Raw genomic sequence first — 26,638 nt, forward strand, 5'->3', positions numbered from 1 at the left:
CATAGAAAACACTTCTATGTAGGAAAATGAGCAAGCATGAAAGACCAAAGAAATAATTGCCACATGTCCCTCTCCATACACAATTACATAAATAATTGTTTCTATACTAAATGCATGTAACTTGCTGCATCTACACATGAGTGGATGATTACCAAGTGCAGGCTTATCACTCTATGTATGGTCAATTTTTTGCCTTTACAATGGATGATAGAATAAAAGGAAAACTTTCCTCTAAAATCATATGTTTGGGTTTGATATATTTTTCCATCTGGAGGAGCTTTCTAAATAGAAAATTGCAGTATTAGGAAAATAGGAATATGCCTTAGATTGAATCAAGACCATTGATCCCTCTAGTTCATGTCTAGTTTAGACCTGGGACCCATTTTTAGTTCTAACATGCTTTTGGGCATAAGCATCTTAATTTTTTACCACATATTTATAAGGTTGTGATGTAGTTGTTGCAGCCCACCTTGTCATGTTGATCTGGTTGTAGATCTGGCCCATTTTTGAAGATATAATGGTCTACACTGACCAGCTGCTCTACAGGGTTTTGAACAAGGATCTTTACAAGCCCAGTCTGTGGATGGCAGGGATTGAACCTGCACTTTAACATGTAAAACGTGTGTTACTACTCAGTAATGGCCCTTTCCTAAATTGTGCACGTTAAGTGAAATACATTCAAACTGTTTTTTTTTTAATACAGGAAGGGCTTAGTGAATTTACATTTTCAGTTTCTGTCTCCTTAATGTATTTCTCATATTGGACTGTTTGGAGAAGGGACATTACTAGATCAAATCCCCACTGAATTTGGCTCACTGTCCTATGCCTCTCCAATGATGCTTTATTTTACTTGCCTTTCTTTATTAGGATCTTCTGGGATGGTCAAGGAAGGATCTTCACAGCGAGTTTGGCTTTGTAGAAGTTGATCGGTCTGCTTCCTTTGGCATGGGTTGGGCTGCTGGTGTTGGCAAGGTAGTTTGGCCTGGAGAGACAGAGCAGGATCAAGAATTTGGCACTGGCCCACAGGAGTGGCTGAGCTCGTACAGTGATGCCAAAAGGCAGGATATGGAATTTGGTTCCAGCCAGAAAGTCTGGACCAGAGGAACACCATTGCAGGACAGTTCTAATCCAGGGCAAGAAGATTGGATCACTGCCTATGGCAGCAGCTGTGGTGACCAGAAGATTGAGGAGCCAGATTGGAGCAGCACATATAGCATCAGCACTGCTGAGTGTCAGGACCGAGAGCCGTATGTGAGAAAACCAGGCTGGCCCAAACTCTGCAGTAATGAAGATGATCAGGAGAGCAGCAAGTCTGCTGCTGAGAAAATGGATTGGAGCAGCCCATATCACGTTGGTGCTACTGAAAGAACCGACTGGCCTAATAAATACAGTGAAGAAAAGGACAGCTGTCCAGAATTGGAGGTTAACACAAAATCATCAAATGAGTTTAGCAAATATAGTACTCATAGCCACCAGGATACAGAGCTCAGTGCCAGGCGTTTAGAGGGGCCCAGTGATCACAGTGCTGTCAATGTTGGCTCTCAGGATGCCACATCCAGTGCCAGCCAGTCAAGCTGGCCTAGTGATTCCAATGTTGACAGCAGGGCTAGCCCAGTGCAGTCAGAGTCCCATGCCAACCAGGTGGAGCAAACTAGTGAATATCGTGCCAATCATCCAGAATCCCAGGTTAGCATCCAACAGCGACTACGACCCAATACATATGGCTTTGATGATGACAGCTGTCAGGAGTCTGAACTGAGTGTCAAACAGTCTGATTGGCCCAGCAGATACGACATGGGTATTCCCCAAAGCCATGATGGTGTGTTCGGTGCTGAAAAACCAGATGGAGCCAGTGAATATGATGATAACCAAACACGCTGGGAAAGAGAACTCAGTATTGCAAGCAGAAGCAGCACCACTGAATTTGAGGCTGGTGATCTGGAGTACTGTGCCCGGAAGCCAGTCTGGGCTGATGATTACAACCTTAGGGAATCTGATCTACAAGATAGTGATTTCCACATTGCCACAAGAGAATGGGTCAGAGACAATGATCTCTCAGCAACTAAACAAAATAACCAGTTAGGTGCTATAGGGAAGGACCGAGCTGGTAGTTTTGGTCCACTAGAGTTACCAAGTCTAAGTGTGACCGTGGATTTGGAGGAGACAGCTGGCAGCCTGGTAGGTCAGGGTAGAGACTTAATAGCAGTTGCTATGGATGAGCCTAGAGGAGTTGGAGAGGGGCAGCCTGAGTGGACTCAAGATCTTGGCCTCAGAGGCATGGATCTCTCAAATGACTTGAAAGTTGGGAGCCCAGATGCATCTGAAAACCCTACAGAGAAGCAGCTTCATTGGTTTCCTTCCTTGGGTCTGGAAACCTTGTCTGCTTCATCAGATGTAAGGACTGTGAATCCAGAGGAGACCAGAGAACCTGGTGTGGGACAAGCAGATTTGGCCTACAGATCTGGCGCTGAAAGCATGGAAGTGTCTGATTTGAGGCCCAAGGCTTTGGATGGGGCTGAGGAAGTAGATCTAATACAGATGGACTGGACTGGCGCAACTGGGATAAAGCATAAGGACAGCAGCTATCAGTTTGGAGCGACACCTTTCGATGGTGATGAGATGGAGCATCCAAGAGTGGCTGGAGTCTCTGGAGAAAGGTAAAGGCTATATCAGGCATCCCCAAACTTTGGCCCTCCAGATGTTTTGGACTACATTTCCCATCTTCCCTGACCACTGGTCCTGTTAGCTAGGGATCATGGGAGTTGTAGGCCAAAACATCTGGAGGGCCGCAGTTTGGGGATGCCTGGGCTATATCCTAATGTGTTATAAAAAGGTTCAGATGTTTTCATGCTTCAGTTCACTTGGCCTCCAACAGGTGATGCTGTGCACTGCAGTGTGACAACAGACCTATGAAAGCTATCACAGCAGTATTGGAGGAGGAGGAGGAGGAGGAGGAGGAGGAGGAGGAGGAGGAGGAGGAGGAGGAGGAAGGCAGGCGGGTAGGTTGCCCAGGCGATCTGCAGAGGAATTGCCAGGACATCTTCCCAGCAACTGTCCTGCTGCTGCCGCCACATCCATTGCTATTTGCCTCACACCAGTGATGCCATTTCAGCCTCAGCAGTGTCAAACAACGAGGGAAGTGAAAGGAAACAGAAGCAGGTGACCTGCCCAAGTGAGTCATAGAGCAACAGTCGGGACCCCTTGGGCAGCTCCCCAGCATCTGTTGTGCTCTCTGCTTCCCCTCCTCCTTGCTTTGTACCACTGAAGCTTATACTGCATCATTAATGTGGGCCAGACAGTGGTAGTGGGGTTGGTGAGTGAAGCAAGTGATGGCACTGCCCCATGTCTCTTAAGAAAGTTAGAATGGAAGTGGGAGGATAAAGGAATACAGGTGGACAAATAAATTGAAGTACTGATTTTGCTTTTGCATTGGTTTCCTTTTGTAAATTCCTTTTGTAAAGTCAAAAGCACAGTAGCACACTTTTAATTGGTTTGCAACCATTCCCTTTTATCCCTCCATGTTACCAATTGTTAGTACAGCCAGTATCACATATTGTTGTTGTTGTTGTTTAGTTGTTTAGTCATGTCTGACTTTTTGTAACCCCAGGCATTCCTGTCTTCCACTGCCTCCCGCAGCTTGTTCGTAGCTTCGAGAACACTGTCCAACCATCTCGTCCTCTGTCGTCCCCTTCTCCTAGTGCCCTCAATCTTTCCAAATCAGGGTCTTTTCCAGGGAGTCTTCTCTTCTCATGAGGTGGCCAAAGTATTGGAGCTTCAGCTTCAGGATCTGTCCTTCCAGTGAGCACTCAGGGCTGATTTCCTTCAGGTTGGATAGGTTTTATCTTGCAGTCCATGGGACTCTCAAGAGTCTCCTCCAGCACCATAATTCAAAAGCATCAATTCTTCAGCTATCAGCCTTCTTTATGGTCCAGCTCTCACTTCCATACATCACTACTGGGAAAGCCATAGCTTTAACTATATGGACCTTTGTCGGCAAGGTGATGTCTCTGCTTTTAAAGATGCTGTTTAGGTTTGTCATTGTCTAGCTGTAAGGCCTACCTCAGCAGCTGTGCACCATAGACACAAAGTAATACCGGTATGTGGTACAAACCTAGACAAACCTACCACATATTACTTTATGTCTATGGTGCTGAGGTAGGCCTTACAGCAGGCATCCCCAAACTGCGGCCCTCCAGATGTTTTGGCCTACAACTCCCATGATCCCTAGCTAACAGGACGTGGTTGGGGAAGATGGGAATTGTAGTCCAAAACATCTGGAGGGTCGAAGTTTGGGGATTCCTGCCTTACAGCTACCTCTTAAAGCCAGAAATCTCTGTGGGAACCAGGATAGGCAACTTCTGTGGCGCTGCAGTGTAGAAACACTGCCCAGGCAATGGAAGCTTCTTTCCCTCACTCCCTGTGTGGCCCTTAAATCTACTATGGGTTTCCCCCCAGTTCTCCATAGCAGATTTGGGGATGGCATGGGTCACACTTGGAGGTGTGGGAGAGGGAAGAAGAGAGGGAGAAGGTTCCACCCAACAAGTAAAATCCTTGTGGTGATGGAACTTAAGCTCAACAGGTTAGTTGAATATGGCCCTGAGGTTTAGAAGCAAGAAGCATAGTGTGTAACTCTTGTTTCTTTGGTGAGAAAATCCAGTGATGCTCCACTTCTACCCTCCATCTGGTCATGAGAGCACCTGCACACGCAGTATGTGCACTGTTTTGTTTTCCTAACTCTGGAAACACAGTAGAGTACTGTGGCTGTTGCAGAGTGAAATCAGGCAGGTTTGTTTGTGTGTGGGGGGGCTGCAGCATGTTAACTGGAGGTATATTTTTAGTCTCCTTCGCTGACCAAACAAATGCCTAATGATACAGCTGCTGTTCTGCAAGTGCTGTTACCTTTGCTGTCATATGATCAATTCCACTGTCTTGTTTTGGGTTGGTGCCATGTTCAGTAAGAATGAGGAGAAGAGGACTGATTCTTTTATGAATTGCTTCTAGTGTTTGGCTTTCAATTAGCTGTCTTGCTTCAGCAACATCCTGTACCAGCAGGTCCCATGTCTTATGCACATAATTAGCACTCTCATTCAGTATGCTCTGAAGTCACGACCTCTTTGTTATGGGTGAAAATGAATGACAGAATATATAATTCTCTTTCCTATATTGTATTCTATAAACATCTCTCTTCGTCTTCACTTGTTTCTCTTCAGCCTTGGATTTGCTGACTAGTATTTTTTTAAAAAACGATTCACTTCCCTTTGTGCCCCCCTAGCCTATTGTGGCCCCCCATTTATGTGATTTTCTCCTGTGGCCCCCTTGGAATATCCTGGGCCATATGGCCCCTGGTTGAGAAACACTGCTCTAGACTGGAGTAGGAGTGCTTTTGTCAGGATGTGATAAAGCACATTGTGAGCATTGCTCCCTCCTTTGAGGGAATACATTCTCCACAACTAGGTACTTGAGAGACCAGCAGCAAGTATGGCTTAAGGCAGGCATCCCCAAACTTCGGCCCTCCAGATGTTTTGGACTACAATTCCCACTTTCCCTGACCATTGGTCCTGTTAGCTAGGGATCATGGGAGTTGTAGGCCAAAACATCTGGAGGGCCGCAGTTTGGGGATGCCTGGCTTAAGGATTGTGCTGATGTGGAAGTGGCACACTCTTTCAGAGGCAGGAACAGGTCCCATAACTGAAGTAGGTCTGAAGGAGTTGGACCAGGCCCTTGTGGTTTCATCCTGGAACGAAGTGGTAGCTAAAATATTTTTAAGCCCTCAAACCTGGATCCATACCTGTATTGCTTTCACTGGGGAAATAACATTTTTGATGACTGTCCAGCATCTTTGAAATGCAAAGCAAAGTTTGTCGCCTTTCTCCCATTTTCCTAAACTTGAAACAATTTTCTTTTTATATAGCTAATGCTGTTGTCATGTTTGTATCACTTTTTGTGGGTTTTAACCAGCATCTTTCTATTCTAGCATTCAAGGAACTCATATCATTGCTTGGAATAAGACTTTTAGATTGTGAGCTCTTTTAAACACAAAGTGCCCCTTCCCCAAATTAGATTGTGATTATGGAAAGCAAAAGGGACAAGACAGATAGTTTGTAGTGCTGCACTTTTTAAGCTACCGTAGCTATGAAACAGGGGCAAACTATTTTTTATTAGTCACCATTATGCTGGAGTCCCAAGTGGCCAACAGTGAAAATTTAATATATTAAATTTAATCAAGTACAGCAGCAAAAATGAACCATAGCAAACAAACAGACTAAATGCTAAACTCCTCTTGTGCATAAGCCTCATTGTCATCAAGTTTATCAAAACAAAATAAAATAATTTTAAAAGCACTGATTGGTAACATATGTTAAAAATACTGAAAAAGCTGGAAAGGAACTGAATTCTTCTCATCATGCCCTCCATATATGTGTAGAAATTGGGAAGAATTGTGTCAGTTTTAATCTCAAATAACATTGCCACCATCTAGTCCTTGTAATAAAAATGGGTAGTTATAGAGATGGCCTTGGCAACTATAGAGAGAGTTCAAGGAGAACAACAGGGTGTGACTTTCAATGTTATGCACACAAATCCATTTTAAATGGTGCAGGTTTCACTCAAGGACCCTTCTTAGCTAAATGATGTGCCTTTTGATTTGGCTAAAATGGGGGATGGGGAGAATTGAGGGCACACCCAAGGTCACCCAGTGAACATCATGTCTGAGCATGGATATTAACTCGGGGCTCCCTAGTCCAAGCTTAGCACTCTGCCTTTCTCTGATGTGGAATCCTTATCATGTGCATGTCTAGTCATACTCTTGTTTTGAAGCTGCCTCTGTCTGTCTTGGTTGCTGCGTAACTTCCAAACAAAGGCTTTCTTGTATATTGGGTAATTTTGTACACTTGACACCCTCAAGCCATGCATGAAGTGATTGAATCTCTCTGCTAATCCCTGCAACTCAAAATGAGAAACCAGGAAGTATCAGCATCCAAAGCAGTGTAAATTGAATGAAATCATTAATGTGTCATGTCTTTGGTACTCCCCCCCCCCCAAATACTTACATTCTTCAGGCCATGGAGGGAACAGAATGCATTTGTGCTTAGCAGCTCACTGAAGTTGATTAAGGCTGTAATCCTATTGTCCAGTTTGCATGTATCAGCCATGCTCTGAAATGAACTATACCTTATCTTAAACAAGCAGTATACTTTTTTTTTATTCCAACCTCCTGCAATGCAGGAATCTTTTGCCCAAAGTGGGGCTCAAACCCACAACCCTGAGATTAAGAGTCTCGTGCTCTACCAACTGAGCTATTCCAGAAGAACCATGGTGGTTGGATTGTGACCTCTGTGTTTGTCCTTTTTCAGAAGCAAATCATTGTTGGTTTAGCATTGCATGCAAACCAGCACTCATGGTTTGTTTCCCACTAAACAAACCACAAATGGCAGACCAAAGACAAACCTTTGTTTGAAGACACTCCAAAAGCACAGGGTCATGGTAAACCATAATTTTAGGCTATGGTTTACCATTACATGCTAACCTGGACTATGTGTGTTATGTGGGAGTAAGCCTCATTGAACAGAATGGGACTTACTTCTGAGTGAGCATGCATATGATTGTTCTTCTGGAGCTGCCCTTAAGGGAATGTAAAACCAGGGAGGTTGTCAAGCCAGGGTTTTGCAGGCTGTGGGTTGTAAATTGGGCAGACATGTCATAACGGCAGCCTTTGGCCTGAGGAATCTGTAGTCTGTGTGGTACCGTAGCTACAGTTACATATTCCACAGTCCTCATTACAGTCCAGCCTTTTGAAATGGTCATATAGTATAGCCTATATTTATTTCGGCAGTAGGGAAATGTCCAGGTTTATCTTTCCTCCTGTCTTTCCTCCTGTCTATAGTGTTGCTGCCTTGGATCTCATGAGCTTCCACTTGCAATGTGAAGTGGATATCCCTACGATTATTGTACCATGTGGCTCATGATTTGCAAGAGTTCTCTTTGAGGTATTTGTACTGTTTGACCAATGGCAATTGTAGGTTTGAATCCTCTGCTATGGGTTTGTCCATCTCTGATGCCTCCTTAGGCCTTCATCATGTTTGTAAGGCAGGCATCCCCAAACTGCGGCCCTCCAGATGTTTTGGCCTACAACTCCCATGATCCCTAGCTAACAGGACCAGTGGTCAGGGATGATGGGAATTGTAGTCCAAAACATCTGGAGGGCTGAAGTTTGGGGATGCCTGTTGTAAGGTATTCATTCTCCCTTTGGCTGTCGAGTGCTGACCTTCACACACTTTTATTGCTTTTGTATAGTGAGGAGAAAAAAAAGCTTTGGGGTGATTAGGAGATATGGAGATGCTTGGAGTTGGGAAGGGAGAATTTTGCTAGGTTAGTGAGAGCCCTGTTGATAAGACTTAAGAAGAACCTTACCCTAACTTTCATTATCTGACATCCAAGCAGAAGATTCCGTAGTGAGCGACTCTCCAGCCCCAGCTGTCTGCAGGAAGACATGGTTTCCAATAGTGCTGTCAAAGAGGTGGCCCAGCAGAAGAGACCTGCCTCCTTCCACAGCTGCCATTCAGAAGAAGAGAGGATACTGCGCAGCTTGCGTAATAACCAGGGGGCTCTAGCTGAAAGGGCTGAAGGACTGCCTTTCTCAGCAAAAGAGGATGGAAAAGCTTTGTCTGCTGCAGATGGTGGGGACAGCCAGTTAGACAGTGGAAATGGGAGTCAGCTACCTGTGGACCTGCAAGTTTTGAATCATCCAGAGCAAAATGGAAGTCAAGCTGCACAGCCCATATCACAGAAGGCTCCTGCTTCAGAGGGAGCTATTGCTGCTGAAGGGGAGAACTTCATCTTCTTAGAGGTAAGTAGTACTTAAGATGTTTCTGAGGTACCTCCATGACCCCTGAGCCTGCAAGATATGGGCTTGTACGTTCTCAGCAATTCTAAGGTTTGAGGGGCTTTTACCAATGCAATCATTTAAATGCGTAGCTGATATAGAAACATTGGTTCCTAATGCTTTCTTTCAGGCAAATGCTCCATTTCAGACCTGCTTTACAAAGGGTTTTGTCATCTTCTAGAATTGCTTCTGGATTGAGAGGGATAGCTAAGTCAGTAGAGCGTGAGACTCTCAGCGTGTTTATCTCAGGGTCATGGGTTTGAGCCCCACGTTGGGCAAAAGATGCCTGCATTGCAGCGGGTTGGACTAGGGGACCCTCATGGTCCCTTCCAACTACAATTCTATGATTCTGTGATTCTATGTATAAAGAATAGCTCATAACCTTGCCTTTTTTGGCTGGATTTTGGTAGCTGACTCCAGATAATATTTCAGGCTTCACAAGTTGACTAATGAGTCATGAGTCCTCCAACAAACATCTTATGTCTTGCTGCTGAAGTGGGAAATAAGCTGGAAGACTAGAGAGCGAGAAGAGAAATCTAAATTCTTTTTCTAATGTTGCCATTCCAGTTGAGCAACCTGAACCAAAATTATTTTTGTCCCTTGGTGTTTTCATGCAAGCTGTAAATCATTTGTAGGAAAGGTTTCAGCCAACCACCCATGCCAGTCTGCCCGGAAGCCCTCCCACACAGCCTGGTGATGCTCTTGTGTTGTGCTACATGGGCAGAGCTAGTGTGTCCAGGCTTTTGGTAACCAGTCTCATCCCACACTTTAGACTTGAGTGACATCCCTGGAAAATGTAAGCAGCCTGATGCAATGCGGTTCTCCCTGCCTTCCTCTACTCATAGCTGTCAGTAGTTCACCTAAAATTTAGAAGGTGAGCCAACCATGGAAGAGTATTTGGGGCAAGAAATAGAAGAAAACCGACACATACCGTGTTTCTCATATTATAAGACATGTCTTATATTAATTTTTTCCTCAAAAAAACACGACATGGCTTATTTTCAAGGGATGTCTTATTTTTTAATAAAGTGCACGTGGGCGCTGTTTGCCGGGCTTGTCAAGCCCAGCAAACAGCGCCCGCCGATCTTTGGTGACAGGCGGGGGTGGGGGGAGAGCAGAGAACGATCTCCGCTTCGCCCCCACCCCCGCCTGTCACACAGCACAGGGCCGAAGATCGGCGGGCGCTGTTTGCCGGGCTTGTCAAGCCCAGCAAGGAGCGCCCGCCGATCTTCGGTGACAGGCGGGGGTGGGGGGAGAGAGGAGAACGATCTCCGCTTTTCCCCCCACCCCGCCCGTCACACAGCACAGGGCCGAAGATCGGCGGGCGCTGTTTGCCGGGCTTGTCAAGCCCAGTAAACAGCGCCCGCCGATCTTCGGTGACAGGCGGGGGTGGGGGGAGAGCGGAGAACGATCTCCGCTTCCCCCCCCCACCCCCGCCCGTCACACAGCACAGGGCCGAAGATTGGCGGGCGCTGTTTGCCGGGCTTGTCAAGCCCAGCAAGGAGCGCCCGCCGATCTTTGGTGACAGGCGGGGGTAGGGGGAGAGCGGAGAACGATCTCCGCTTCGCCCCCACCCCCGCCTGTCACACAGCACAGGTCCGAAGATCGGCGGGCGCTGTTTGCCGGGCTTGTCAAGCCCAGCAAGGAGCGCCCGCCGATCTTCGGTGACAGGCGGGGGTGGGGGGAGAGCGGAGAACGATCTCCGCTTCCCCCCCACCCCCGCCCGTCACACAGCACAGGGCCGAAGATTGGCGGGCGCTGTTTGCCGGGCTTGTCAAGCCCAGCAAGGAGCGCCCGCCGATCTTTGGTGACAGGCGGGGGTAGGGGGAGAGCGGAGAACGATCTCCGCTTCCCCCCCACCCCCGCCTGTCACACAGCACAGGTCCGAAGATCGGCGGGCTCTGTTTGCCGGGCTTGTCAAGCCCGGCAAACAGCGCCCGCCGATCTTCGGTGACAGGCAGGGGTGGGGGGAGAGCGGAGAACGATCTCCGCTTTCCCCCCCACCCCGCCCGTCACACAGCACAGGGCCGAAGATCGGCGGGCGCTGTTTGCCGGGCTTGTCAAGCCCAGCAAACAGCGCCCGCCGATCTTCGGTGACAGGCAGGGGTGGGGGGAGAGCGGAGAACGATCTCCGCTTCCCCCCCACCCCCGCCCGTCACACAGCACAGGGCCGAAGATCGGCGGGCGCTGTTTGCCGGGCTTGTCAAGCCCAGCAAACAGCGCCCGCCGATCTTCGGTGACAGGCGGGGGTGGGGGGAGAGCGGAGAACGATCTCCGCTTCCCCCCCCCCGCCTGTCACACAGCACAGGGCCGAAGATCGGCGGGCGCTGTTTGCCGGGCTTGTCAAGCCCAGCAAACAGCGCCCGCCGATCTTCGGTGACAGGCGGGGGTGGGGGGAGAGCGGAGAACGATCTCCGCTTCCCCCCCACCCCCGCCTGTCACACAGCACAGGGCCGAAGATCGGCGGGCGCTGTTTGCCGGGCTTGTCAAGCCCAGCAAGGAGCGCCCGCCGATCTTTGGTGACAGGCGGGGGTGGGGGGAGAGCGGAGAATGATCTCCGCTTCCCCCCCACCCCCGCCCGTCACACAGCACAGGGCCGAAGATCGGCGGGCGCTGTTTGCCGGGCTTGTCAAGCCCAGCAAACAGCGCCCGCCGATCTTCGGTGACAGGCGGGGGTGGGGGGAGAGCGGAGAACGCTCTCCGCTTCCCCCCCCACCTGTCACACAGCACAGGTCCGAAGATCGGCGGGCGCTGTTTGCCGGGCTTGTCAAGCCCAGCAAGGAGCGCCCGGCGATCTTCGATGACAGGCGGGGGTGGGGGGAGAGCGGAGAACGATCTCCGCTTCCCCCCCACCCCCGCCTGTCACACAGCACAGGGCCGAAGATCGGCGGGCGCTGTTTCCCGGGCTTGTCAAGCCCAGCAAGGAGCGCCCGCCAATCTTTGGCTCTGTCCCCCGATGCGCTACGGCTCGGGGAAGCAGGCAGGGAGCTCCTGCTGGGTCCCGCGGCTTCGCCTCTCGCTCGGTCGGGGCTTTGCGATAGTGCTTATTTTCGGGGTATGTCTTATTTTTAACCAACCCTTTGAAATCCTGTCATGGCTTATTTTGGGGGGATGCCTTAAAATATGAGAAACACGGTATTAACAGTTTTTAATGAAAGGACAAGTTGTTAATGGTTGAGCTCAGGCTTTGTGGGAATATGTGGATGTTTTGCTAGCCGTGGTCCTGCAAGCTGTGCATGTCTCTGGAAAGTGTATGAAGTACTCTTCAGTTTCTGCTCCTTGAAGGAACTGAAGCTGAGAAGAATCTATGGGGGCACTCTGGGTGTTGCTGTGCATTCATCGAGGGAGAAGTGTTTCTCTGATCTTTGTTCTCCTCTTCTGTATGCTTTCAGGATACAGAGGTTCTTGACAACACTGTGTATCGTGACCGTGTTAATTTGGGCCGTAAGCGAGGTCATCGTGCACCAGCCACCCGGTCTGGAGGTGCTCTTTCCGAGAACGACGGAGACAATTGGATGTTCAGAGATTCCACAGGTAGCATGGAGTGTTGCATGCTGGGCCTGGCATGTAGCCACCTTTGGTGTATTCCCAACACCTGTTACTGAAGTGTGTTGGGTGTGTTATCTCTTTGTGTCTTATGTCATTTTGTGTGTGGCTTATTTTGTTAACTTACATTCTCACCTTTCTTCACAAAAAGCTCTAGGCAGCTTGCATATGATTCCCAGGCAGCCTTCACTACACAGGCAGTGCTTAGGGTCAGGCCATCTTAAGGTCGTTTATATTATGCCACCAATACAAGAGTTCAAGCTTCTATCTAGAGCTTGCAGTCTAGAATTTGACAGAGTGAAGAGGGGATAACCAAGGCAGCAGTATGTGGTTGCTTCAGTTACATGTACTTAGGCTTAGTTATAGGCTTCAGCAGATGTGCCACATATAGCATGACTTGGTGTGACAAAGGTTTCCAACAGGAGTGTCCTAGGTTGCCTGTCATTGCTGCTTTCTAGGCGCTGCACTTTAGATTATGTCATTCTTTTCCTCCTGTTGGGGCATGGATTAAAATGCGTCACATGGTGTCAGCATGGGTTCTTCTGCATTATGGTATTGTCATTTTATTCCCTGTTTAGAGCCTCGAATAGCTTCTGCGGTCTCTGATGAAGATGCCCCAGAGGAGCCAAGGAGCAGGAAGTCACGAACATCTCCACTGTCAAAGGGGGTAAAGGTCCCCCTCTTCCCAGGCCTGAACCCATCGGCATTGAAGGTAGTACCTGGAAAGGGGTTGGGGACAGGATGAAGAATGACACAATGCTAACAAATATGGGTTGGCTCATAAAAACTGAGTGGCCTTTGCTATCAGATAGTGGAATGTTCAATGTTAGAATTCCAAGCTGAAATCAAAGTACTGAATGAAAGGAGATGGAAGAAAAACTCATGGAGAATGAGACAGCCAATGCTTCCAAGTCATGGTGGATAAACATTACTTCCATCATGCCACTGAACATCATTTGCTGAAGATCACCAATGGTAGAATGCTATTTCACTCATATTTGATAGGCATCTGGTTAGCTACTATGAGGAACCAGGATGCTTGACTAAATAGCTGATGAACCTCTGGCCTATAGGCGGCCAGGGGTTCAGGAAGGGGTTTGCCTTGAAATCCTACTAAAATGGTGGAAAAAACATTTGTTTTAGCAGGAGTTTCAATGTGAACCCTTTGTGATAAGGAAGGGAAGTGTGTGCATTGAAACCCCTGCTAAAATGAAAGGATGAAAAACCTTTGCTTTAGCAGTAGGTTCAATGCAAATCTCCTGTTATAAAAAGGTGTTGGCATTGAAAGTCCTGCTAAAACAAAACGTTTTTCACTGTTTTAGTGAGGTGATTGACAAATGGGTGGCCTTGCAAGGCTTGTTTTGGCTCACAGACTTTTTCTGTCCAATTTGGCTTGCAAGGCAATCCTGGCCCATGGAGCTAAAAGCTTCCACACACTTGAGATAGGTCTTTTGCTTTGTCAGAGGGGATTACTATCTAACCTCCAGCCCCTGATGGTAAAGGAAGTGCAGGGGGCAGTTGTGAGAAAAAAACAGAAAATTGCCAGTGAAAGATCAGGGAGTAGGACAACTCTAAGCAAATTTTAGGTGTTTTGCTAAATGCCTGCTTTTGTAAACCTGTTGTCCTCAATCCCAGGCCAAGTTGCGAGGCCGAAACCGTTCTGCTGAGGAAGGGGATCCACAAAGTGAGGCCAAGGAAACCCATGTTCAGCGCTCTAAATCATGCAAGATTGCCAACATCACTGGGAAGCCTCTGGTGCTGCCACCCAAACCAGAGAAATCCTCAGGGTAGGTGTGTGGTGGTGGAAAATAACATATGTCGGTATGTCGGTGGTGGTTATCCTGCTTGCTGCAGAACGTGAGTGTACTGCAACTCTTTCTAGCAACTATAGTAAAAGAAAGGCAGCAGCCAACAATACAAAGAAAATTAGGATAAAGATCATATTTACTATCAGTGTTCTCAATTCTCCAAGTGCCATTGCTTAATGTAGTCAGAACATCACCACCCATGCACAAGAGGCAGCACCCCAGGTTTGCAGAAGTACGAAAAATCTTGATGGAAGAAACCTTTTTGAGGGGAATGCCTCCTTCCCAAAATAATATCCCATTGAGAACTAAGTGTGCTTAATGAGTACAGAATGTTCCTTGACTAGGGAAAACCAGGGATGGGGAAGAATGGAATGGAACAGCTGGAATCCCGAACGGAGAGCATTTGTCCAATCATATGGACTTTGCTGGCCTATTGTTGGTCAGTTACAGGTGTCTATATACCATTTGTCCCTCTAAGTCAGGCACCCCCAAAGTTCGGCCCTCCAGATATTTTGGACTACATTTCCCATCTTCCCCGACAACTGGTCCTGTTAGCTAGGGATCATGGGAGTTGTAGGCCAAAACATCTGGAGGGCCGCAGTTTGGGGATGCCTGCTCTAAGTCATGGATGTGCAATTATGGTCCTCCGTATGTTATCAAACTGAAACTCCCATTGTCCCTGACTGCTGGTCATGCTGGCTGGGGCTGAGGAGAGTTGCGGTCCATCCACATCTGGAAGACCACAAGTTCTACTCCCCCACCCTTCTCTGCTCCGAACAATGCATAGTCATTCTTAGTTGGTGGAATGTTTTGTCTTTTTAGTGCTGGCATTGAATGAGACTCTGACATGCCAACTAGTCAAGACCTCTTAGTGGTTGGCTTTCAGCTAGAAGGAGAGGGACAAAGGCATTGTGCGTTAGGACTCTTACCTGATGCAGACTCATGGCCTTTCCCTCCTCTTCTCTCTCTCCCCCTTTGTTGCATTTTCAACATCCAGCCTGATAAAGAGTTCTGGGCAACTTGAAAGCTTGTACGCTGTTTTGTGACATTTTTAGTTGGCCTAATAAAAGTATTGTCCTAAATCAGATTTTGGAGTTCAGTGATGTGTTCCCAGCAAATGACCTCATTTTCTCATTTTTAAAATAAACTTTGCAGTTGTCTGCTCTCTCCTTGAGCATTCAAAAACCGTTGTTACAAAAAGTTTGAAACTGGATGTACTTTTACTTTTGGAATTGCCTTCTCCCATGCGAACCTGCGCAGGAATGCTGTTCCGCTACAGAGACCCTCTACTATATTCCCTTGCTGTTAGAGATACAACTAATGGGCTTATGTCTGTGTGTGTGAGAGAGAAAGCCTTCTCTGTTGTGGTGTCCAGATTAAGGAACAGCCTGCCTAGGGAGATGCACTTGACTTCCTCATTGCTTGCCCTTCAACAAGCAGTGAAGAATATCTTATTCCAGCAGGTGTTCACTTAACCTGGCCTCTCTCCATGATGCTTTAATTGTTGTTTTCAACTGTTGTCTTACTGGTTTGTATTTATGATTTGTATTTTATGACTGTAGCCATGGTCTTGTTGTAAGCTGCCTTAGTCCACTTCTGTGAGCAAAGGCAGGTAGAAGTAACTGAAATAAATAAGAAACATAATAAATATATAATTTTGGGGCAAACCTTGTTACTTAGTGTTGTGATTTTGGGTTCTGCCATGGGCCACAGTACTACCTGCTCCTTCAGGCTTCTTGCCCACAACTCATGAGACATTTTAGATGGGGGAGGGATTAGTGGTGGAGGGCTCTTAGATCCTGTTCTCTGCACTCTGCCTCCTTGCCTGTGTAGTGTTGGAGGGGTTGGGAAATTGTATATAGTGGCATGTCTGTGTGGCTGCATGCTGAGCATTGGTATTCAAACTATTTCTGAGCATCCAGGTCCATCATTTTGCTTCTGGAATGTGGGTAACCCCATTTTTTTTCTATCGTACGGTAGTTCCACCTTTTGCTTTTAACCATTTCCTGACTCCCCTAGGTCAGAAACATCCTCACCCAATTGGCTGCAAGTCCTGAAGTTGAAAAAGAAGAAGTCTTGAAATAAAAACATTCAGGCAAGTTTCTCTTCTCAGACGCAGGGCTTATATCTAGCTTTCCAAATGGGCATCTGATCCCTAATATTTGTGCAAGTGGGATCATCGTTGCTTTCCAAGTGCACTACATTCAGCACAGCTGGCCATTTTTGTTCTGCAGCTGCAAGAAAAGTGTGTTGGAATTTTGGCAGTTTTTCAAGCATGCTCACAGAAAAATGTCTGTGGCTGTTGTACATCAAGCATTAAGACCTCTGTATTGTTATCTGAGAGAAGAGGAGGCATTTAGGCCTCCTGGAAGTCGAAGCTCTCTTCATAGTGGATGTCAGTTGGACAGAGGTATAGGAGTGGCTATTAAATCTCTTCCCTGCTAGTATCCATATACCCCAAATTCTCTTCCGCGAGCCCTTGCTGCAGTCTTGTCCAGATTGCACTCAGCAGCTTCAGGCTGCTTGTGTTAGCTTTTGCACAAAAGTGTGATTTCAAATGCAGTGCTTTTCAGTACACATTTATTTTTGTTGTGTTTGTGTGGGGCGGGGCTAGGGGATAGCTTGGGGAATCCTGTTCTTTTTGACCTTTCCATTTACCACTCTGGTGATGTATACTGGGTTAGTCCTGGTACTATAAGGGCAAAGCTATAGTTAGAAGGACTGCATGAGCCCAGAGGGCTGCACTAGTGGATTATCTGTGCTTGTATTGCGGTAATTGGCACTCTGGCATCCTACATAGGTGAATTATCATGCATGTTCATGATAATCATGCTCTTGCCTAGCTGTTTGTAACCCCACAGACCGCTGCAGTAAAGGAGCCTAAAACATTTGCCATTTGTCAGAGGTCCATAGCAGTTAATGTAAAATGACATGACCATCACAGGATGATTCATGTGCTTTGATTCCTGTGTAAATGGTATGTGCATACTGTATTGTAGGTGAGGAAACTAGCTGCCATGCTGAAGAGGTGTGACTGGTATAGAGCAATTCCCAATGAATGCTGCACTGGTTGACCTGGGAATTGTTGCAAAAACAACAGTCTTTCGTCACCTTCAAGACTTACATGTTTATCAAGGCACAAACATTTGTAGACTAGACTCCATTTCATCAGATGCATGACATATTGTCCTAAGTACGCATGTGCGCTTTTGGGCTGTGTGGGTTTATGAGGATAGAAGCAAATGAAATGCAAAAAGTACAGGCCGTGACATAGCACTTCCGTGTATTGGACAGAATGAACGCTAGTCTACAAAGGTTTAGGTCATAATACATTTGTTACTCTTTGGGCTGTCTTTGCTGCACCAGACTACCATGGCTATCCTTTGGGAAATTATTCCAGGAACTAGAGTAGCATTCTAGCAGCTGGAACCACATGTGGTGGGAAACATCCTGCATCTGCAACTTGCAGGTTATTCTAGGAACTTTTGGCCACCTTGTGGGCAATGCTACACATGACTTTCCATTTATTTTGGTTAGGGAAATGGAAGATTGGTTCCTTGGGAATTCTAATTGAAAGAGAACTGAAGAGGGAATTTGGCATACTAAAGAACTATGCAGTTACGAAAGGTCACCTTGATTCGAACGTGCTGCGCCAAAGGGTGTGTAGGCTTGTGTGGGAGACTAAGCCTTTAACATGTTTTGCCCATGAGCCAAAGTTGGGCGGTGATGCATAAATCTGTAGGTGGGATTCCTGCACTATAACAAATAAGCCTGCCAAGCTTTGTAATTCCTATCATATTCTTCTTTTTGTTGCAGGTGTTGCTCTCCTGCTACTGGGGCCCTGACAGCTGAAGTTCCAGTGAGCTGTTCACGGGTGGGAGGCAGCATGTTGGGTCTGGAGCCAGAATCCCCACCTAACAACTTAGAGGGATTGGGGTGGGGTGGGGGGTGGGGGGAGGTGGGGAGGGGAGAGGGAGGACGAGGCACATTTATGCACTTTGTATCACATTCAGTCACTCATGCATATGGTGGTCAGATCCTGTCTGCCGCTGTCCTGGCTATTTCCTCCTTTCTCCCCCTTCTTATACCACATACATTTTTATAAAGTATCTTTTTTTCTTTTTTTGTAACCAGTCAAGGAGCTTTGTGCTGGCCCCCTTTTCTTTCACCCCAAGGTAGGGAGGGAAGACAAAGAGGCGAGGCTTCAGCTTTCTCGGCTGCCATATAATGCATTTCAGACAAAAGAAGAATGGATTTCCCCCCCTTTGGCCACTTGAAACAAATAAAGGTTTTATGGTTAAGGAGGCACTGTGGTTCCCGCGTGCTTGTGTGTGATCCTCTGAGCTGTATCCTGAGCCAGCCTTGTTACTTGGCAACCTATCCTTTGAGAGGGGCAGACAACCAGGGGTTATAATAAAATGCTGGTGGTGAAATAATGATTTGCTTTTTAGTGGATAAAAACAGGGCACTTGTTCAATGTAGTTTTTATCTTTTTTAAAATTGATTTTCAGTTTTTACTACTCATTGGCTTAGTCCTGTTGGGAATGTAGGATGGGTGTAAATATGAAACTTGGTTCATTAGCTAGTTTCAATCTGAATCAATGTGGAGAATTTTAGTTCTGGGGAGAAACCCAATCATACCTCTTGGTGGGTATCTTAAGGCTGAAGATGTGCATGAAAAGATTCTGAGCTCTGAAAGTGCATTCACCAGTCTTCTTGTCCTGTCCTATGCACGAATAGTGAGCTCATTCTTGGTGTATTGATCCTTGTGTATCTAAACTACACTACACATACACGGGAACCACAAGTACAAAAAATCCTTAGAAAAAAAACTGAGTGCAATTCCCAAAATAGTCCAGTTAGAACTCAGTATGTTCAGTGTGCCCAGGATGCTGGTTAGTGGGTGGGTGTGGGGAGGAAAACCAAAAAGGGAGGTGGAATGGAGTACATTTTAAGAGGGCAATGCAGGCTGAGCTGGACCCCTGAGCAGGAGCACTCCATCCACAATGCACCTTTTTTTATTGCAAGTCCTACTTGTACATATGTAATCCTCTCCAGGACCGAGGTAACAAATAAACTCTTTGAGTGCTTAGATGTACAAGTGACGGTTTTTAAAACATATATATTTTTAAAAGTCAGATAGCTTACATTACCCACAGCAAGAGGGGAAGATCTGTGGCGGATTCAGTCATGTAAGTATGTGTGCTGATGGCACTGTAGGGAGAGATGAATCTAGGTTTGCTCTGCAAGGGGGGAAAGCTTTCACCAAATCTCCCCTCCCCCTCTTTTATATACATCAGCACACATCCTCACTCCTCTTTAACTGTCTTTCTCTCCTACCTCCTGAATCCACAAAGAGCAGTTGGGGTGGAGGGAATCGCCAACCTGTGAGTAGGCCTGTGAGGTTGTTTTAGGTGACCCTCTCCCACCTGCCCAACTCTTGACACCATTGTTCCTTTGCAGCCACAGCTTGAATTCAACACCATCTCAATTAAGTGTCTTTCACCTGTTTTGCTACTTATGGTAGGGGTTGGAAACACTTGCTCACTTCAGCTATATCAGAGCCTTGATGAAAGTAGCACCATGGGGAAATATGCAGTGTTCAGACACAGCCAAATTCAAGCCACAGCTGCAAAGGCACAATCGAGAATTCGCTCGAAGGCTTACAGTATTCTCCTAATTGTTCTTTTGCAGGCGTGGCTTTACCTTTCCTCTGCCTGATGTCTGGTGGTGGGCAGGTGGGTGTGGCTTGCCCACTTCCACCTTTGGAACAACAAATTCAGCCCTTGGGCCAAAAGTGGTTCCCCAGCCCTGATGATTCAGAACAGGTGTAAGTCATGTCACAGTCACAATACAGCATGGGGTATTTAACGCAGTTAATTTCATTAGGAGGTACTACAACCCCATTTTACACCTGGCACTGTTACACAGAGACTTTTCACATGTTGCCTGTGCCAGGAGAGGATTGGCCGCTCTCCAGTTTCATAGTAGCCTCAGTTATGCAAGACAAGTATTTCTCAATCTTAAATGAGTCTGGGGTTCCTTTTGGACACATACTAGCTGGCCTTAACATGTAGTTGTGCAAACATCCTCCTCTTCCTCCTAGCATACAGCCAGTCTTCAAATTTAAATTGGTACACCCTTCTCAGAACTGTGTGTTGTGTGTCTTGGCCCCTGGTGGGATCTGCAAGCAATGAGGTGAGAATGAGAGAAGCCATTCTTGAAGCAGGGGTCCTATAGTTTTCTTCTGGTCCGGCTGTTGCACCTTTGTTCACCATGGCCTGCAAGTCAGCCAGCTGTACTAGTGGAACAGAGTATTGAACTTGAGCCCACAGATAGTAGATTAGCAGCTTAGCCACAATATTTTCTGAAAAGAAGATTTATTCATTCTTGGACACAGGTTTACCAAGGAGGCACACTTTTGATTTTATACACCTCGATTTAACTACAGCACAATCTCGAAGTGCCTTTAACTTGATCCCATTTTTAAATGTTATAGTGTAATTATTATTATTTTGCTTTTCAAACATTCCGTTGCACATGCAGGATTTGCCTGAAACTACTGTGCCTTGCACCCACCAGAGGGCAATGTGGCACCTTGTAAACTGTCAGCAGACATGTCTTGTTGCTTTGTGCATTCAGTTGCTACAGATGGACAGGAGAAGCGAAGGCAGTAAGAAACAGCAAGAGAGTAAAAGCAGTTCTACCACAGAGATGGAAAAAAATAATAATCTCACCACATGCATCCTGAAGTGGGTTAAAATTGAGTGTGGCCAACAACATAATTCAATCTGTATGCAGAGTGGTTCAGCTCTATCCATGTGCACATTTGAATATGGTCAAAACACTATAACTTGCATTGGAGTGCACCAAAGTGGAAAAAGAAGAATTCCAGTACTGAAGTGCCAGTAAGGAAAGCAGTAAGATTGGGCTCTCTTGGCCTCTACAAGATTTATGTCTGAAGAGAATGAGATGTTTGGTCACTTCGAAATCTACATCATTTTTATTGAAGCATTTGGGGGGAAAGCACATGACTAACTCAAATATGTTTTCAAAAATTCAAATTTATATAAATTTCCAGTATTCTTGCTTATGGATATGGTTAGATGCAAGGGTTTCAGAAAAACGAGTGTTAAGTCTTAAATTGCCGCATTTTTAAATGAATGTTATTGCCTTAATAAAGCTTGAAAAATATTTTGAATACTTCACTTTCTCCCCCCTTGCCATCTTTTGAAAAGACCTGGGTAAGCATGAAAATGCCTGAGAATGTTGACCTGCTTTCCCCATCATCACAGATGTTGCAGATGCTCCTAAATCTTGCCAGCTTTCAGCCTGCACAAACATTCCGCATTTTCAGTATTTGTTCTGTGTAAAGTATGTGTTATGTGTTTGGCAGGGAGTGGGGGGGTGAAGAGGAGAGAGATGTGGTGTGATGTCATGGCATTTGTCTCATTTCAGTGTGGATTTGTGACTTGGATGCTGTCAAGCCCACTGTTGCTTTGCAATTGTCACACTTTACTCACCCACTCTTTACAGGGTATTTTATACGATGCCATTAAATCATAGTCCTGTGTTCCCTCCTCTCCGTGTTCTCCCCTCCCCCTGCCCAACAGCAGAAAATCTGGTTTTTTTGTTGAAAGAATGGAACAAAAGTGTGTTAAGAGCTCAATTTTTATACGTGCAGTGTCATGAAATGTGCAAGCTCAAGACCACACATATATATCCCCCACACATTGTCACTATTATGTTTCTGGTCAGCACTGTGCTAGCTGCATTTTTAAAACTCTTCTTTTGGCTATTATATTTAATTACTGAAATATTTGCAGAAGAGCACTCAAACGAAAAACCATGTCTGTGCTAATAAAAGCAAACAATTAAAAAACAATTTCTAATCAGCATCATTTGATCGTGTTTCATTCTCCCCTCCCGCTTCATGTGGACATAAACATACAATTGTGCTTAAATTTGTTTTAAAGGTAAAGGGACCCCTGACCATTAGGTCCAGTCGCAGACGACTCTGGGGTTGCACGCTCATCTTGCTGTATAGGCCGAGGGAGCAGGCATTTGTCCACAGACAGCTTCCGGGTCATGTGGCCAGCATGACTAAGCCACTTCTGGAGAACCAGAGCAGCGCACGGAAATGCCGTTTACCTTCCCACCAGAGTGGTACCTATTTATCTACTTGCACTTGATGTCCTTTCGAACTGCTAGGTTGGCAGGACCCGGGACCGAGCAACGGGAGCTCACCCCGTCGCGGGGATTCGAACCGCCAACCTTTTGCTCGGCAAGCCCAAGGCTCTGTGGTTTAATCCACAGTGCAAAATTAAAACTTGCTTGTTAAACTGGCAGGGAGGAAAAGCTTGGAATTGCATGTTGAGATGATTTTTTCCTTTCCTGCCCACAAGGCTACGCTACACTAAAGAACACTTAGCACATTCATTTACATTATGATTATGTTGTAGATAATCTTACACTGTTGTCGGACTCCAGCTCCCATCAACCCCAGCCAGCATGGTCAGTGGTCAGGGATGATGGGAACTGCAGTCCGACAACATCCGGAAGGTCAATGCTTCCTCATTCCTGGTGGACGATGACTGTTGCATCAGAGTCATAACTGCTGAATGATTTTTGTGTGCAAAATGGCTGATGAGAAGCAGCAAGCTTCCCTTGCCTATGCTAAGTTGAGACCCTTTTCATCTAGCTTTCAAAATTATTTAGAGACTACACTATAGAAATCTAGTGGAGAACGTAAAGTGGCAAAATAGGGAAGAGTTCAGTTTCTCAGTTTTTGAGGGCTGTGCACAAATCCTCACCTGTGCTCGGGAGTGCAAAGCATCAAGTGCTGCCTCCCCTCACAATAGCAAGACCACATACCATTGGAATTTCACTTCCCATTCTGGATGCTTCGGCTGAGATTCCTGCATTGCAGGGGGCTGGACTGGATGACCCTTGGGGTCCCTTCCAACTCTATGATTCTATGAAATTCTATTATTCTATCTGTTGTGCCGAGAAGGTCTATGGCACTCCAAGGATAATGGTCTCGGGGCCTGATTTACTTACTTGTGCTGCAATGCCTACAGTGGATAGTCATTCAGCTCTGGGTGGGAGGAAAGAGACGAGTTCTGTTGCCTCCTTAAGTTGATCTGCATCCAAGCAGAGATTCTCCACTGCTCACATCCCCTCATTGTTACAGTGAGACAAGCTATAAATACTTTGCTTACTGTAAGCTGGCCCAGCTCTCCTGTCCTTTCCTTCCTGTCTCCCTTCCATTTCCTCCCCCCCAATCTCAGCCAGGCATCTTCTCCCAACATCCAGGCGCGCTTGCAGCACTGAGGGAAAAGTGACGGAAATAGACAGGCGAGTGGCAGCCGGAGCTTTGGAGGGAGACCCCTCCAGCTGTTGCTACACATCTCAATCGGTCGAAAGCAGCCTGGCTGACTTTTCCAGGTCTGGCTGCAGAGAAGGGAGCGTGCCAGCTAAACGGGTTGGCGTACCTCTGTGCCAGTTAGGACATGCTTGTTTGTTGGCTCACTAGCCTAGCCCAGCACATCAAAACACGGACAGCAATCGAAGAAAGATATTTCTTTGACACAACATACATTTCTATTTATTCCAAAGAGTTCAAGGTAGTGGACAGGTGGTAGGTGAGACTGGGGGGACTGGCCCCAGGCTCCCCAAATGGCTTCATGGCTGAGTGGGGACTTGAACCGCTACGGAGCAATGGATTCAAACTTCAAGAAAGAAGATTCCACCTAAACATTAGGAAGAACTTCCTGACAGTAAGAGCTGTTCGGCAGTGGAATTTGCTACCAAGGAGCATGGTGGAGTCTCCTTCTTTGGAGGTCTTTAAGCAGAGGCTTGACAGGCATATGTCAAGAATGCTTTGATGGTGTTTCCTGCTTGGCAGGGAGTTGGACTGGATGGCCCTTGTGGTCTCTTCCAACTCTATGATTCTATGATTCTACATCACACTGGCTGTCATTTAAAGCCCAATGGCTTCCCCCATGGAATCCTGGGAACTATGTTTTGCTAAGGGTGCTGCGGGCTGTAGCCCTACGAGGAGTAAATTTGAGTTTCCAGGATTCTTGGTGCTTTAATGGTATGAGGGTAAGACTCTTAGAAGTTGAATCTTCCTTTGCATTTATTTATGGACCAGCCTTCCCCCAACCAGGTACCGCCCTCCCTTGATGTTGTTGAACCAAACACTTATTCCCACCATCCCTCGACATTGGCTATGGTGGCTGCTGCTGCTGCTAACAATTGTGGTCCAAAATGCCTGGGGGCGTCATGTTGGAGAAGGCTGCTTTAGACAGGTGAATATGATACCCCCAGGTATTTCTAGTTCCTCCCCTCTTCTGAGGAAAACAGGGGGCAGTTATTTGGACGTACTTGCTTGTATGAAATAATAAGGTAATTGACCAGGGCATGGCTGGAGAGATTGGGCAGCATGGAATCAAAGGGAACACCAGAGGCTGGAGATGCTGCTCTCTGAGTTTATTTATTGCATAGTCGCGTCTAACCCCTTTTTGCTGTGTCTGCTCCCTACTCTTTCATCTGTCTACTCTCGAATTCACAATCCTCCCTCTCCGAGCTTGATTTGTAATGCCAGTTTCTAGACTAGACCTGGCTGGAATTTGCAATTTAAAATACGAGTTGCTTTCCCCAAAGCTGTCTAACATCTAACATCGTGTCAATACCAGACCCATATTAAATAGTGATGATAAAGTCACATCATGCACACCTTTTGTTTTCCTAGAAAAGCTCCCACTCCCATCCATCGACTTAATTTGAAAGATATTTCAGAGTCTGGGAGTACGTGCAGTACTATGAGACTGAGCTAGATGAAGCAGGACCAATCTTGCACTTTGCCACAAACTCTCTAGGTGACCTTAATCAAGCCCCTCGCTCTCTTCACACTTCCGTTTGTTTCCTTCCATTTGTCCCATGATTTCTAGGCATGGGTCTGAAAGGTTTTTCCTTTCTCTTGCCGCTTTCCCCTGGAAAACCCAATGTTTACAATTGAATCAAAACAAATGTCAATTTGCAGGAAATCCAATGGATATTTGATCTGATTGAGTAGTAAAAACAGCAGGTTTTCTTAGGGAAAGTGGTGGGACAAAAGAAAAACATGGGGCAAACAGAAGTGTGGACCAGCCCTTACATAAGAACATAAGGAAAGCCCTGCAGAATCAGGCCAGTGGCCCATCTAGTCTAGCATCCTATTCTCACCAACCAGATGCCTGCAAGTAGGATGTGAGCACAATAGCATTCTCTGTGGTTTCCAGCAACTGGTATTCAGAAACTCCATTAGTCAAGGTAGAACATTGCCATCATGGCTAGTGGGAGTGAATCCAATATGTGAAGATGTCCTTCCTGGGTCTTCCAACAGTCAGCTCCAAACTACACGTGATATGGCAGCAATAGTTTTAGCCCTCTCCATTTATTATTATTTAAAAAAAAGCCAAACTTGGTCTGGGCAGGCTACAAGGTGGGGTGTGAGAAAGACAGGTGAAAGGGTGCTTAACCATTTTTATTCTGGCAATTTCTCAGCTCAAAATATCACCCCTGTTTTGTACTGAGCTGAATCCTAGAACAATAGGATCCAGAATGCAGCAGTCTGATTGGTCTACAGGAGCCACCCAATCCAGCTCCAGGTGGAAGTGAATCCACAACCTGATTGGCCGGCAGGAGCAGCCAATCAGGCTGCTGGCAGAAGTGAACCCACAACCTGATTGGCCTGCAAATGTAGCCCTGAAGTAGCCAATCACGCACGGCCCATTGTGTACATAATGTATATAAGCAGATGTTTTGGGGAAAGAGCCATTCTTCTCTTCTTCTCCTTTTGCTACTACAAGCTGAATAAAGAGCATGAAATTCACTCTCGACTCCGAGTATATTTCAACCCCCCAAGATGCTTTTTAATCTTGGAGGTGGGAAGAAAGATGTGCCATGCTGGGGTGAGGAACCAGTGATTGCCCAGACGTTTTTAGATTTCATCTCCCATCAGCTCCACTTGGTGTAGTGATCAGGAATGATGGGAATTTTATTCCAACAACATTCTGGAGGGCCACAGCCGGGTTCCTCATTGCTGGCCTAAATAGCTGTTTTGAGGATTTTTCACATAACATATATGTAAAGTGCTTTGAGAATTCAGTCATATTCTATTTTTTAGCTGAAGTTATTGTGTTTTTAAAATTAAACAATTGGGTGTTGAACAGAAAGATAAAGAAAGATCTGCTGAATAGACTGTAAAGTGGTAATGACTCAGGAGGTTTCTGAAATTTTGGCACCTTTACAAAACTGCTCTTTCCTGATCAAATTGCTGTTCTACCCTACCTGTTTATCACAGGCTTGAAATAGCAATTTAGAGGTGAAAAAAATGCTGTTTGTAGGACTCTCAGAA

General features: G+C 46.3%; 1 protein-coding gene across 6 annotated transcripts in view; it reads left to right on the top strand.

The window, feature by feature from the left end:
- The window catches only part of TNKS1BP1 (tankyrase 1 binding protein 1), a 31,915-nt gene extending 13,730 nt beyond the window's left edge, over positions 1 to 18,185 (top strand). For 4 of the 6 annotated variants that reach the window (XM_035125094.2, XM_035125068.2, XM_035125084.2 and 1 more), the window contains exons 6-12: positions 868 to 2,657; positions 8,437 to 8,845; positions 12,274 to 12,415; positions 13,006 to 13,139; positions 14,063 to 14,214; positions 16,255 to 16,330; positions 18,052 to 18,185. In XM_035125094.2, the coding sequence (XP_034980985.1) occupies positions 868 to 2,657; positions 8,437 to 8,845; positions 12,274 to 12,415; positions 13,006 to 13,139; positions 14,063 to 14,214; positions 16,255 to 16,315 (2,688 nt within the window). In that variant the 3' untranslated portion in view covers positions 16,316 to 16,330; positions 18,052 to 18,185. Of the gene's footprint in view, positions 1 to 867; positions 2,658 to 8,436; positions 8,846 to 12,273; positions 12,416 to 13,005; positions 13,140 to 14,062; positions 14,215 to 16,254 lie in introns of all 6 variants that reach the window. The other 2 variants (XM_035125077.2, XM_060277454.1) reach the window with 2 other exon arrangements.
- The last annotated feature ends 8,453 nt before the right edge of the window (positions 18,186 to 26,638 follow it).

The sequence above is a fragment of the Zootoca vivipara genome, chromosome 1, assembly GCF_963506605.1.
Source record: "Zootoca vivipara chromosome 1, rZooViv1.1, whole genome shotgun sequence".
In the NCBI taxonomy this organism is placed as follows: domain Eukaryota; kingdom Metazoa; phylum Chordata; class Lepidosauria; order Squamata; family Lacertidae; genus Zootoca; species Zootoca vivipara.